The sequence below is a fragment of the Pan troglodytes genome, chromosome 10 (assembly GCF_028858775.2).
Source record: "Pan troglodytes isolate AG18354 chromosome 10, NHGRI_mPanTro3-v2.0_pri, whole genome shotgun sequence".
NCBI lineage: Eukaryota > Metazoa > Chordata > Mammalia > Primates > Hominidae > Pan > Pan troglodytes.
The window spans coordinates 65996384-66008397 of NC_072408.2; the positions used below are offsets into that span (position 1 = coordinate 65996384).

Consider the following 12014-nt stretch of genomic DNA (forward strand, 5'->3'; position numbering starts at 1 on the left):
TTCCATGGAGAATTCAGAGACAGAAAGAAACTGTTAGCACCTTGAGACAATGTAGTTTAATTCATTTGCAATAAATCCAGAGTGAATCAGCTAACCTTTGCTAAAAGAAATGAGATTTTTAGAGTCTAATCAGAGGATTGAAACAAAGTGTTATTAAAAGATGTTCTTCCCCACCCCTTCATTATTATCTATAGGTCCCAGGAGAAAAAGGAAGAAGCTATCACCTTACTGAAGGATTCCATCAAATATGGTCCAGAGTTTGCAGATGCATATTCAAGCTTAGCTTCGTTATTGGCTGAGCAGGTAATTGTTTCACACAGTAGTTTTTTTCAATGTGATTGTTACATGTATAAATTAATGTTACACAGATTTTTGTACTAATGATTTAATTTGTAAACCCATATTGGACAACCAATCTCTATGTCAGTTTCTTTTGGACAGAAATTACAAGCCTAATTTTCTCACTCCAATATTCTCTGTGTTGTGCAGGTCGCTTTTAGACAAAGATGGTCCATTATTGGCCATTGATATATTCTCTCTCACTTTGGTACAGAATCTATCAAGAACAATACATGATATTTGATGTTTTTATTACCACTTACTTGTAATATTTTTCTGAGGAATTGCAAGTGGTCTAAGATCGCTGAACTCAATATGGAGCAATTTGATAATCCTACAAATTCTGTTTTAACATCTGTTAGAATATTACAGAGGCTCGTGAGACAGGCTCCTAAGAGAATAGTTTTTATGGCATAAAACAGAGATGAGTTTTCAATCCCCTCCTTCTTTTCAGTCGTGTCTAAATGATTTGATACCAGTTTTCAGAGTCTTAGATGCATGACCCCTGCTATGGAGAAACAGATATAAGTTGTCTTCTCTCTAAATTGATGATATAGTTTTGTTGACACACATAGTGCCCTTGATAGACAGTAGATTCTGCTACCATAAAATTACCAGATTATCTTTAAAACTCAAACTCAACATCTCTGCAACATGCCCGGCAGCATTCAGTTGGCTTAAGGGTAATAAGTGATTTGATACTGTATGTCAGTTTTGTAGGGAGCAATTTGCATCAAAAATTTTTGGAGGCTCCAGCAAGAAGCAAAATTAGGTCATTCTATGAATATTTAAGTGACAAAGAATATAAACCTAGTTGTTTTGCCCTTTCTCCATGTAGGATAGGCGGGCTTTAGATTAAAAACCTCTGTCTGTGTTGGATGATTTTAACGCATGCTTTAGTATAATGTGTGAGCTAAAATGGTGATGGATGTGTCTGTGCTATCCACTGGCAGTCCTCAGCTGCCCTTGGCTTGTGTTGAAACAGACACAGAGGCTGGCTTCATCAGTGTTGCTTCGTCTCACCTAACCCTGGACCCTTCCTTTTCATAAGCCCCTCCCCGTGCCTCTGACAGGCTGGTTGTTTTGCAGTTACTCAGATGTGCTAAGTGTGCTTCTCTCTCACAGCCTTTGCACTAACTGTTCCTGCAGCACTTCTCTTCCAGATAGATATCTTAGAGTTTCCAAGATATTTCATATCATGCTGGTTTCTGACCAAATGTTGCTATATCAGAGAGGCCTTCTGAGATGACCCTTTGTAAATAGGAACCTTCCGCTGCCCATCATGTTCTCTACCACCATGTCCTGCCTTACTTTCCCTATAGTATTTATCACCATCTAAAACACATTTATTTGTTTATGGACTTTCTGCCACCGTTAGAGTATTTGACTCTATGAGAACAGCTATGTGTTTTATTCATCTAAGCTCATTTTAAAAATGATCAAGGTTTTAATGATGTTGAACTTTATTTTAGTTCCTTCTGTAGTATCTTTGCATTCAGCCTTACTATTAACAAATTTTGTAGCAGATGGAAGTTTAAACAGGATAACGTATATACTTTTTCCTTAGTTGTGTGTAAGAAGTGTCAGATGGCTTATTTAAAATCGATTACTTGATAAATTTAATCTTTTGTGAACTGCAGTGGCAAATTGCTATCAAGTTATTGCATTTTACATAGTTGAAGTTGTGAACAATTGTTAAGAACAACAAATGATGACTAGGATCATTATCTTTCCTTACACACAAAGGTCCCATCTTTTAGCACTTTCCTGTTCTAGATGTGAATGTAAAATGCTGTGAGATCTAAGAATGGAACTGAAAGATTGAAAAGTTCTTTCTTCTGCCCCTTTGGGCATGAAAACAATGAAGCAGCTGTTGAGCATAACTCAGGACTGCCTTCACCTCTCTGACTTTCAACATCCTGTCTTCATGTTTTGAACTATTTAGTCATAAAAGAGTGCATCAGATGTGCAAGCAAGACACAAACTGTTAGAGAAAAACCCACCTAGCTTAACATTTTTTGGTAGCAAATGAATTCATTTCTTGGTTGCACAACTTTATTTAACAGCATCCTGACATTTCAAACACCCAGAGTGTATGAAATCAGTATTGACAAACCTTGGTCAACATGTAACACACAGTGAAGCCATCCCCTTAGTCAAGCGACTTGTCCTCCATTGCCACCATCTGTCCACATGCACAGCCCATGTGGACTGTGGTTGTGGGTCAGTGTCATGCCAAAAAGCTCTTTCCTACACTCAGCTGAAATCAGCCATTTTGCAGGCAGTTTTTCAGAAGCTGGATGAAAGGATTCATTCTGTATTTACATCAGCCTGACATATTCTGTATTTATATCAGCCTGACATTTCTGATTTTCTAGGACTTTTTAGTTTTTTTCCTGCCGTACAGTGTATTGACTACCATTTCCAGCTCTTTCAGTTGGCAAACTTGATAATAGTTTTAGTTAAATAACTAGTTTATGTCTTCGATTTTAAAAAATGTTGTAAAGATCAGTATTAGTTAGGAAGCCCTGCAGCATATCTGTAGAACCTTCTTTCCAGGTTGACCGTTATCTTATGCCAGACTCTTTGGGTAAACTTATTCAAGCATTCGTTAATTTGTTGAATTATATTATCCTCTAGCTCACCTTTCTCAGTCTTGTCTACAGAGATGTTTCAAGACACATTTTCAGACACCTGCCAAAATCCTTCCCCTGATGTAAGGCTGTGAATCTATAATATCAAAAAAGGAAACTAGGTTTATTTGGTATACCTTGCTCTTATTATAAGCATGCTGCTGTCTGTTGACATCATTTCCCATCCTCAGTGCCAATAAAACCATGAATGTAGGATTTGTCGGAAACTAATATTGTGTTCCTTACTCTGTTGTAACCTGAAGGGAGAAATTTAATCTGTTTGCGCAAAGTAGGGGATTTGACAAATTTGAAAAATAGATTAATGAGTTGAAAAGACATTATATGGTAGAACATATTAAGGCCATAATGGAGCCCAAGTTTTACATTGATAGATAATAGGAAGTAATGGTAAATATCTGAGGAGAGCTTTCTAAAACATGTGAGGAAGAAAACCTTGTGGAAAACACACGGTGTATTTTGGAAAAGGCTTTTCTATGCATTCTGGTGTGAGTAGTTGAGAGCCTTGTTTGCAGAAGAAAGTGAGGGAATGGATAGAATATCGTGGAGAAAGAAAGATTTCCACGGTACATAGGGACTGTCAGCATGTAAAGGTTGAAAGGAAAAGAAAAATAGAAAATTAAGAACTCCAGGTCAGAACCCCTAAGAAAATGAGAAGATTTGTGGCCGCTGATAGACGTGGATAAGCCAGACAGAAGCAAGATTTTAGGAAAGAAATAAGATGAGTGTCAACATTGTTTCCAGTTAAACAAGTAATATAAATATATAAAGGAAACTGTGAAGACTCAGAGAAAATAACATATACATCGTTTATTCATAATATAATACCTGGAGACAACAAATATTATCATTCTTTAATATTATGCATGTCTTTTAAATATATTTATGTGTTTCCATACTAATATTTATACACTGTTTGTATCCTGTTTTTTTCACTTGCCATTAAATTATACATACTATTATGTTTTTTCATGGTGCTAAATGACCTTCATAAATACCACTTAAATGGCTGCTTACTGATTTATCAAAATGATTCGCTGTAATATATGGTGAATAATATTTCAAACGCTGGGACATTTGGATTCCTTTTTATTTTCTTTTGTGGCATTGAACTTTTTTTTCTTAGGGCTTTTTTAAAACAATATTTTGAATCATTTCCTAATGATAAATTCCAGAATAATTTCCATATCAAAGAATATATTTCATGAGTCTTGAGACGCGTTACCAAATTGCTTTCCAAAAGGGCAGTTCCAATTTACTCTGCCACCAGCAGTGTACAACCTTTAAGTTTTGAATGTTAGTGGAACATTTAAATGAAAATGGCATATGGACCAATGAGAGAGAAAGAGATCAGGGCTAGAAAAATAGATCTAGGACTTTAAAAAAATGAAATCATATTATAAGCAGATAATTTCCTCAAGGAGAAAATGAAGAATAGTGTAGGAAAAAAGCCCTGAAGAATTTTTTTAACCTTCTCATTTTACATAAAAATATATGGTACACAGAATTAAGTGGCCACTCATGGTGATTCACTAACTTGCAGCAGGACCTCGACTAAAACCTGGTCTCCAAGCTCCTCACCTGCCACTCTTGCATTAGATGACACTGGGACCCCATGAATAGACTGTGGTCATGGGCCATAGTTAATGAGGTTAGGCATGGAATGGAGTGGAAAGGAAGAAGTGATAAAAGAAACCCAGAAGGATGAGTTGTCATAGAAGCTAGGCACATAAAAATGTCCAGAAGAAAGTTGATACCACTCTGTGTCTACTGCATCAAAGAAGTCAAGAAAACTGAGAACAGAAGATAAACTCTTAGCTTTGAAGTCAGGGTGGTCTCTGACTTGCTATACTCTTTGTTCTCCATTAGCATTCAGAACTGGCTGTACTCCAGCTTCACAGATAGGATAGTAAATATTTATAAGCCCACAATCATTTTTAACCATCCTACTCTTGCATAGATTATATAGCTTTGCATTACAGTAGCAGTAAAGGAAATAAAATTAACATTGTTTATGACTCTGGCCACTGTAAATTATTGCTAGCCCCACGTTTATAGCCTATTGAAAAACTCAATTAATTAAAATGATAACACTTAAAATAAAATATTTTTCCTTCATGTACTTTGAAATATGACTTTACCCAATGCAAGAGCAAAAAGAAAATTGGAACAATAAAACATAAATTGGAACTCTGGGTCAAATAAAAAGTCCTGGATCAGGTTCTCTCCTACAAATGCTATATTTGGGGTACATTCAGCCACACTGTGTGGGGCTAAGTCAACTTGGACGAAGACCCTAACTTAAGAATTTATTGATTTAATTACTGAGCACATGTTTATTGAGCACCTAGATGCCACCAAGCACCAGAGTGTTGAAGCAGCAAGTTATGTATGTGGTTACCCTCCTGGAGTATAGTATAGAAGGGAAGGCTACCCCTAGGCAAAGATTTATAGCTCCCTCCCCAATGTCTAACACAAGCGTAACAACTGTGCAAAGGGAAAGCACCAGTGAACATGTTAAGGGGACCTAATCTAATGTGGGGAAGGAATATATGGGTAGTGGGGATGGTTGCCAAAGGGTTACCTTTAATCTGATATCTAAAGGACCGATAGATATAAACTGGGTAAAAGTGAAAGGAAAAGCTTTCTAGTCAGAAGGAATAGACCCTCTAAGGGCTCTGAGGTGAGCTTACTTCTAATATGTATTGAGTTTACTTCTAATATGTGAACTTAAAATCATGAGATCTATAAATTTGGAAAGGAGAGCTTTACTTCTTATAATGGGTTATATGTAGTCTGCAGGCTGGCCACTTGCAGGCTGGGAAGCATAGCCTCCCGCAGAAAGCAAAAGCAGGTGCTTTGAAGGAGGAAGGGCAAGACAGGAATTTATGCTGAACGGGTTGCCTAAGTATACATGTTCAACAGATTAGAGGAGGAACTGTGAATATTTATGAAGGGGTTGCACATGCATAGTAAGCAAACATGTATGTTACATACATCCCATGTGCACTTTGAGGTGGAGACACAACGTTTAAATGCAGAGGCACCCTATGCACAGTCTCCATGGACCAGCTAGAAGCAGTCCACAGTCCATGGTTTCTTTCCAGGAAGAAATGCTGGTCAGTTGCGTTGAGACCATAAAAGGGGAAGGGAGCTCTGCTGCGGAATGAGGTGGTTGGTTGAAATCAGCAGTGGAGCAAGTCTTTCAAAAGTGCTAGTTTCTGTTCAACTCTTAGGAAAGAGAGTCTAATGGTGGCAAAGGAGTGGGTATAATGCTTGAGTGACCTTACCTCTCTGGTCATAGCTGGGAACTGAGTTTTTAAGGTTTCCCTGGGGTCTCCTTGGCCAGGAGGGGGTGTGTTGAGTCAGGTGGGGGACTTAGGATTTTATTTCTATTTCTCAAGTAGAAAGAAAGTCAAGTACCTGGAAGTACAGTGAATGAAGGCAAAATGGCATGAGAAAAGTCTAAAGTATCAGGAAGCCGCAATTATATGCAAATGTGGTTTTCACCTCTTTTTCTGGTTCCATGACTGCATTATCTGTAGTTGCTCACTCTTGTCACTCTTTCTCTTTAGCATTTATTGTATTGTTCTTGGCATTCTGTCTTTAAAGTGGTCACTTCTTGTTTGTGTAAATTGTCAGAGTAGTGTTGATCACATTCTGCTGGTAGATGAGAAAATCTAGGATTAGGAAACACCTTGTATTACCTTGGTGGGGAAGAATGCCAGATTAATTGATTCATTTTAGTTGGATATGAAAGAGAATTAGACATCAAATATTGATAGCATGTTTCTCATAAATGCTCATACTGATGACATATGGGTGGAGGAACTGTCTCGTAAAGAAAACAAAAGCAAAGAAGAGGGTGAGAAAACAGGTGTCTTTATCTTTTGGGCTGCTGTGTCTTGAATAGTTTCTTGGAGAAGTCGTTGACATGAGTTTCAAGATCTGTTAGTCCTTAATTTCCCAGGTTTGTAATTACTGTTTCAATATTACTTTTGTAATTACTATTACAATATTACAATGTATTACTATTTACTAATAAAGCCATTTGGCTAATAGGAATATACTTTAAGACTCTGTGGCTTTAATTTATTGATTAGAGTGAAAGCACTTCTAGAAAATCAGCTCAGACACATAGTGACCCCGATGTCAGGGCACTGGAAACAATTTTTTTTTCTATTGGCCCTTTACTGCTTTGGAATACCACGCTCTACACCTCTATACAGTAGGTACACATTGTTACAGGCCATCTGTTAATCTGTTTGCTAATTGTTGACTGGAGACCCCCAGGGTCCATGAAGGTTTATGCACTTTTCCTGATAGTACTAAGAAGTAATTTGCCTTTTCCCTGTCATTATCTCATGAGTATACAGTAGTTTTCTAGCAGCCACATGATATATCCACAGTTATGAAAATGCTATTAAAATACTGTCTCCTTTGTCAACTAAATGTGCGTGTGAGGCCAGATTTTCTTTATATATTCCAACCAAATATATGTACATAAAACAGATTGAACCAACAGAAGCAGGTATGAGAATCCAGCTGTCTGAAGTCAGACATTAAAGAGATTTACAAAAATATAAACTAATGCCACTATTCTCACAATTTTTTTGCTTTGAAAATAATTATTTTTATATAAATATATTATTTATGTGTAAGTTTATGATTAAGTAAACTAGCACATATTTTTAAAGTTTCTCAGCTTCTTTTCCAATGTAGTAAATATTGATATATATAGTCCACATAAATGGAAAGTTCTTTGGAATTCTCAGTAACTTTTAGAGTTCAAAGGCATCTAAAATTAAGAAGGTTGTGAATTTCTGCATTAAGCCAATGTCCATTTGTCATTTGAGTTATTGGAACCTGAACTATAAAGTTTTCCAAACACACGATTTGGCTCAAGACAGTAAATTACAGTCAAATGTCCTTTTTCAGGACATCTATTTTTCACTTTTCCTTCCTTGAGGTAAAAAGTGTGCTATATTGGGTAATTATAGCATATAAAAAGTGGGGATGTTGACTGTGTTTTATCTCTCTTCCAAGGCCCATTTTATTTCCACACCACTGAAAATGCTTTAAGTCTTGGAGAGGAGCCCATGGCTGCATGCTGCCCATTTTTAACTGCTGCCCTCGAAGGCCAATTTCGCAGGATGGCTGGGGACTCTGGTGTACAGCAGACGGTATTAATATGTCACAACCATTCCCTGGGTCACAAATATTTTTAATTAAAGTTGTCCTATAAATAGCTTACATTCATTTCCTCTGGAACTTACAAGTCAGTAGAGACTAGAAATGATCAGGCTTAGGTCAGGACTTGTAGCCAGTTGAATTAAATGAAAATGAGTGCTCAAAATTGAGCTTCAGGGATTAAATAATAGTGTTATTTAAGATAAATGCATTACCCTTCCAGAGAAGGTGGAATTTACTTTAAACACCCATACAGTATTTTCTTCCTGGAGAAGTGTTTTGTTTTTTGTTTCTGAGTAGAGTTGATCATTCCATGAAATTGACAGTCAAGTGAAATGAATAGAAAGACAGATCTTAAAGACCTTTTCATAGAGCCTCGAAACTGCCATTGGGGTTACTGAAGGTGTAGGGCTGTGATTCATTGCCCTTGACACACTCAGTCTTTAGATCTCACTATTTCTTTGGATTTTGAAAATATCATTTCTAGTGGAAAATCAGCTCAGCTAATGGATGCAAAAATAAAAGAGAAGATTTAGATGAAAAAGATAATCTCTTTGCCTATTTTGGAGGAGCAAGAAAGTGGGAAAAAAGTAATATTAGATCCAGTAAAGCAGTAATTGCTCTTAAAAACTGTTGTTAATAGTGGTGTAATTGACTTCAGAAGCTGAGACTGTGAGGACATCAATTGTATTCCTTTTAGGAAAAACACCTTCTAACTTAACTAGCTTGGTTATAAAGATGTTTTTCAGATCTCACGTAGCCACAGATAGTTTTCAAGCACATCTGTGTTACACAGCCACTGAAGTTAATAGTGACCAATGCCCTTGGGCATTTGGGTCATGACAGGTGTACAGTATCTATCCCACATACCCACTCTTGGCTGCCTCCCACATACCTTGTGCTTCTCTTCCCACAGCTACATTATTGCCTCCTTCTTGTCTGAATTCCCCTCAGTGGTGAAGGTAGGGATTGTGTCTCTCACTCACTGTTCTGTTTCACTGTATACATGCATGGCACATGCATGGTGTTAAGTTTAACTTGACACAGCTTCTGTCTCATGTTGTCTTTCTCAGATCTTTTAATTGAAAAACAGAGCCTCTTCTCCCTCAAGGAATAAATGCTTTTTAAAACCTTTTAATTATCATTTTGGCTAAATGAATTACTATTATTCTACAGTGACCTGTGATCATATTTTAATTAAATGTTTTAAACCTTTGACATATTTGACAGGCTTCTTTCCTTAAATCAAATTTCAAGTTGGAAATGAAGTCTTTTTGACCTCAACTAACTTGAGACTCTGCAGAGGCCTTCTGCAGCATCCAAAAGAGAGTTTATAGACTTATTTGACATGTAAAACTATGAGAAGCATTGTCAAATAAGTAATGTTTAGCCTTTGAGTTATGTTTTTATGGATACATTATTAATATATGTTCCAAAATTATGAGATTCCTAAAACTCTGATATGTCTTGGTATGTTATCCATCATAATTATGGTTATTATATTAAATTATTATAGGCCACAGGAAAAAAAAACAACTTTTTTGTCAATTACATCTTTAACCATGACCATAGTTAACTCTTCCATAGTTAATTGCTTAATTATGATACATTTTCTAAAAGCTCTTGATAAAGAAGTAAAATCCTAGAATGGCGTGTCTTCAAGGAGGTTCACAGAAAGGATGAAAAGAACCCTTACAAGCACTCTTGAAAACAGGATTCTGATAACTTAAAGATCACATTATTTGGATTAAGAATTCCCAAAACTCGAGCGGGAGGAGCCAAGATGGCCGAATAGGAACAGCTCCGGTCTACAGCTCCCAGCGTGAGCGACTCAGAAGACGGTGATTTCTGCATTTCCATCTGAGGTACCGGGTTCATCTCACTAGGGAGTGCCAGACAGTGGGCGCAGGCCAGTGGGTGCGCGCACCGTGCGCGAGCCGAAGCAGGGCGAGGCATTGCCTCACCTGGGAAGCGCAAGGGGTCAGGGAGTTCCCTTTCCGAGTCAAAGAAAGGGGTGACGGACGCACCTGGAAAACTCGGGTCACTCCCACCCGAATATTGCGCGTTTCAGACCGGCTTAAAAAACGGCGCACCACGAGACTATATCCCACACCTGGCTCGGAGGGTCCTACGCCCTCGGAATCTCGCTGATTGCTAGCACAGCAGTCTGAGATCAAACTGCAAGGTGGCAGCGAGGCTGGGGGAGGGGCGCCCGCCATTGCCCAGGCTTGCTTAGGTAAACAAAGCAGCCAGGAAGCTCGAACTGGGTGGAGCCCACCACAGCTCAAGGAGGCCTGCCTGCCTCTGTAGGCTCCACCTCTGGGGGCAGGGCACAGACAAACAAAAAGACAGCAGTAACCTCTGCAGACTTAAATGTCCCTGTCTGACAGCTTTGAAGAGAGCAGTGGTTCTCCCAGCATGCAGCTGGAGATCTGAGAACAGGCAGACTGCCTCCTCAAGTGGGTCCCTGACCCCTGACCCCCGAGCAGCCTAACTGGGAGGCACCCCCCAGCAGGGGCACACTGACACCTCACACGGCAGGGTATTCCAACAGACCTGCAGCTGAGGGTCCTGTCTGTTAGAAGGAAAACTAACAAACAGAAAGGACATCCACACCAAAAACCCATCTGTACATCACCATCATCAAAGACCAAAAGTAGATAAAACCACAAAGATGGGGAAAAAACAGAACAGAAAAACAGGAAACTCTAAAATGCAGAGCGCCTCTCCTCCTCCAAAGGAACGCAGTTCCTCACCAGCAACGGAACAAAGCTGGATGGAGAATAATTTTGACGAGCTGAGAGAAGAAGGCTTCAGACGATCAAATTACTCTGAGCTACGGGAGGACATTCAAACCAAAGGCAAAGAAGTTGAAAACTTTGAAAAAAATTTAGAAGAATGTATAACTAGAATAACCAATACAGAGAAGTGCTTAAAGGAGCTGATGGAGCTGAAAACCAAGGCTTGAGAACTACGTGAAGAATGCAGAAGCCTCAGGAGCCGATGCGATCAACTGGAAGAAAGGGTATCAGCAATGGAAGATGAAATGAATGAAACTAAGCGAGAAGGGAAGTCTAGAGAAAAAAGAATAAAAAGAAATGAGCAAAGCCTCCAAGAAATATGGGACTATGTGAAAAGACCAAATCTACGTCTGATTGGTGTACCTGAAAGTGATGCGGAGAATGAAACCAAGTTGGAAAACACTCTGCAGGATATTATCCAGGAGAACTTCCCCAATCTAGCAAGGCAGGCCAACATTCAGATTCAGGAAATACAGAGAACGCCACAAAGATACTCCTCGAGAAGAGCAACTCCAAGACACATAATTGTCAGATTCACCAAAGTTGAAATGAAGGAAAAAATGTTAAGGGCAGCCAGACAGAAAGGTCGGGTTACCCTCAAAGGGAAGCCCATCAGACTAACAGCGGATCTCTCGGCAGAAACCCTACAAGCCAGAAGAGAGTGGGGGCCCATATTCAACATTCTTAAAGAAAAGAATTTTCAACCCAGAATTTCATATCCAGCCAAACTAAGCTTCATAAGTGAAGGAGAAATAAAATACTTTACAGACAAGCAAATGCTGAGAGATTTTGTCACCACCAGGCCTGCCCTAAAAGAGCTCCTGAAGGAAGCGCTAAACATGGAAAGGAACAACCGGTACCAGCCGCTGCAAAATCATGCCAAAATGTAAAGACCATCAAGACTAGGAAGAAACTGCATCAACTAACGAGCAAAATCACCAGCTAACATCATAATGACAGGATCAAATTCACACATAACAATATTAACTTTAAATGTAAATGGACTAAATTCTCCAATTAAAAGACACAGACT

The 12014-nt window shown here is 38.6% G+C and overlaps 1 protein-coding gene and 1 long non-coding RNA gene across 14 annotated transcripts in view; one reads left to right on the forward strand and one right to left on the reverse strand.

The window, feature by feature from the left end:
* Window positions 1–12014, forward strand: part of TMTC1 (transmembrane O-mannosyltransferase targeting cadherins 1) — a 290900-nt gene that overhangs the window by 249111 nt on the left and 29775 nt on the right. For all 9 annotated transcript variants that reach the window (XM_063786823.1, XM_016923717.4, XM_009425679.4 and 6 more), the window contains one exon: window positions 195–303. In XM_063786823.1, coding sequence (XP_063642893.1) covers window positions 195–303 — 109 coding nt within the window. The remainder of the gene's footprint in view (window positions 1–194; window positions 304–12014) is intronic.
* The window catches only part of LOC107967550 (uncharacterized), a 43425-nt gene that overhangs the window by 20338 nt on the left and 11073 nt on the right, over window positions 1–12014 (reverse strand). For 3 of the 5 annotated variants that reach the window (XR_008538316.1, XR_008538314.1, XR_010148338.1), the window contains exons 2-3: window positions 6501–6653; window positions 2985–3069 (exon numbers count right to left, since the gene is read on the reverse strand). This is a non-coding gene — a long non-coding RNA (uncharacterized LOC107967550). The remainder of the gene's footprint in view (window positions 1–2984; window positions 3070–6500; window positions 6654–12014) is intronic. The other 2 variants (XR_008538315.1, XR_008538313.1) reach the window with 1 other exon arrangement.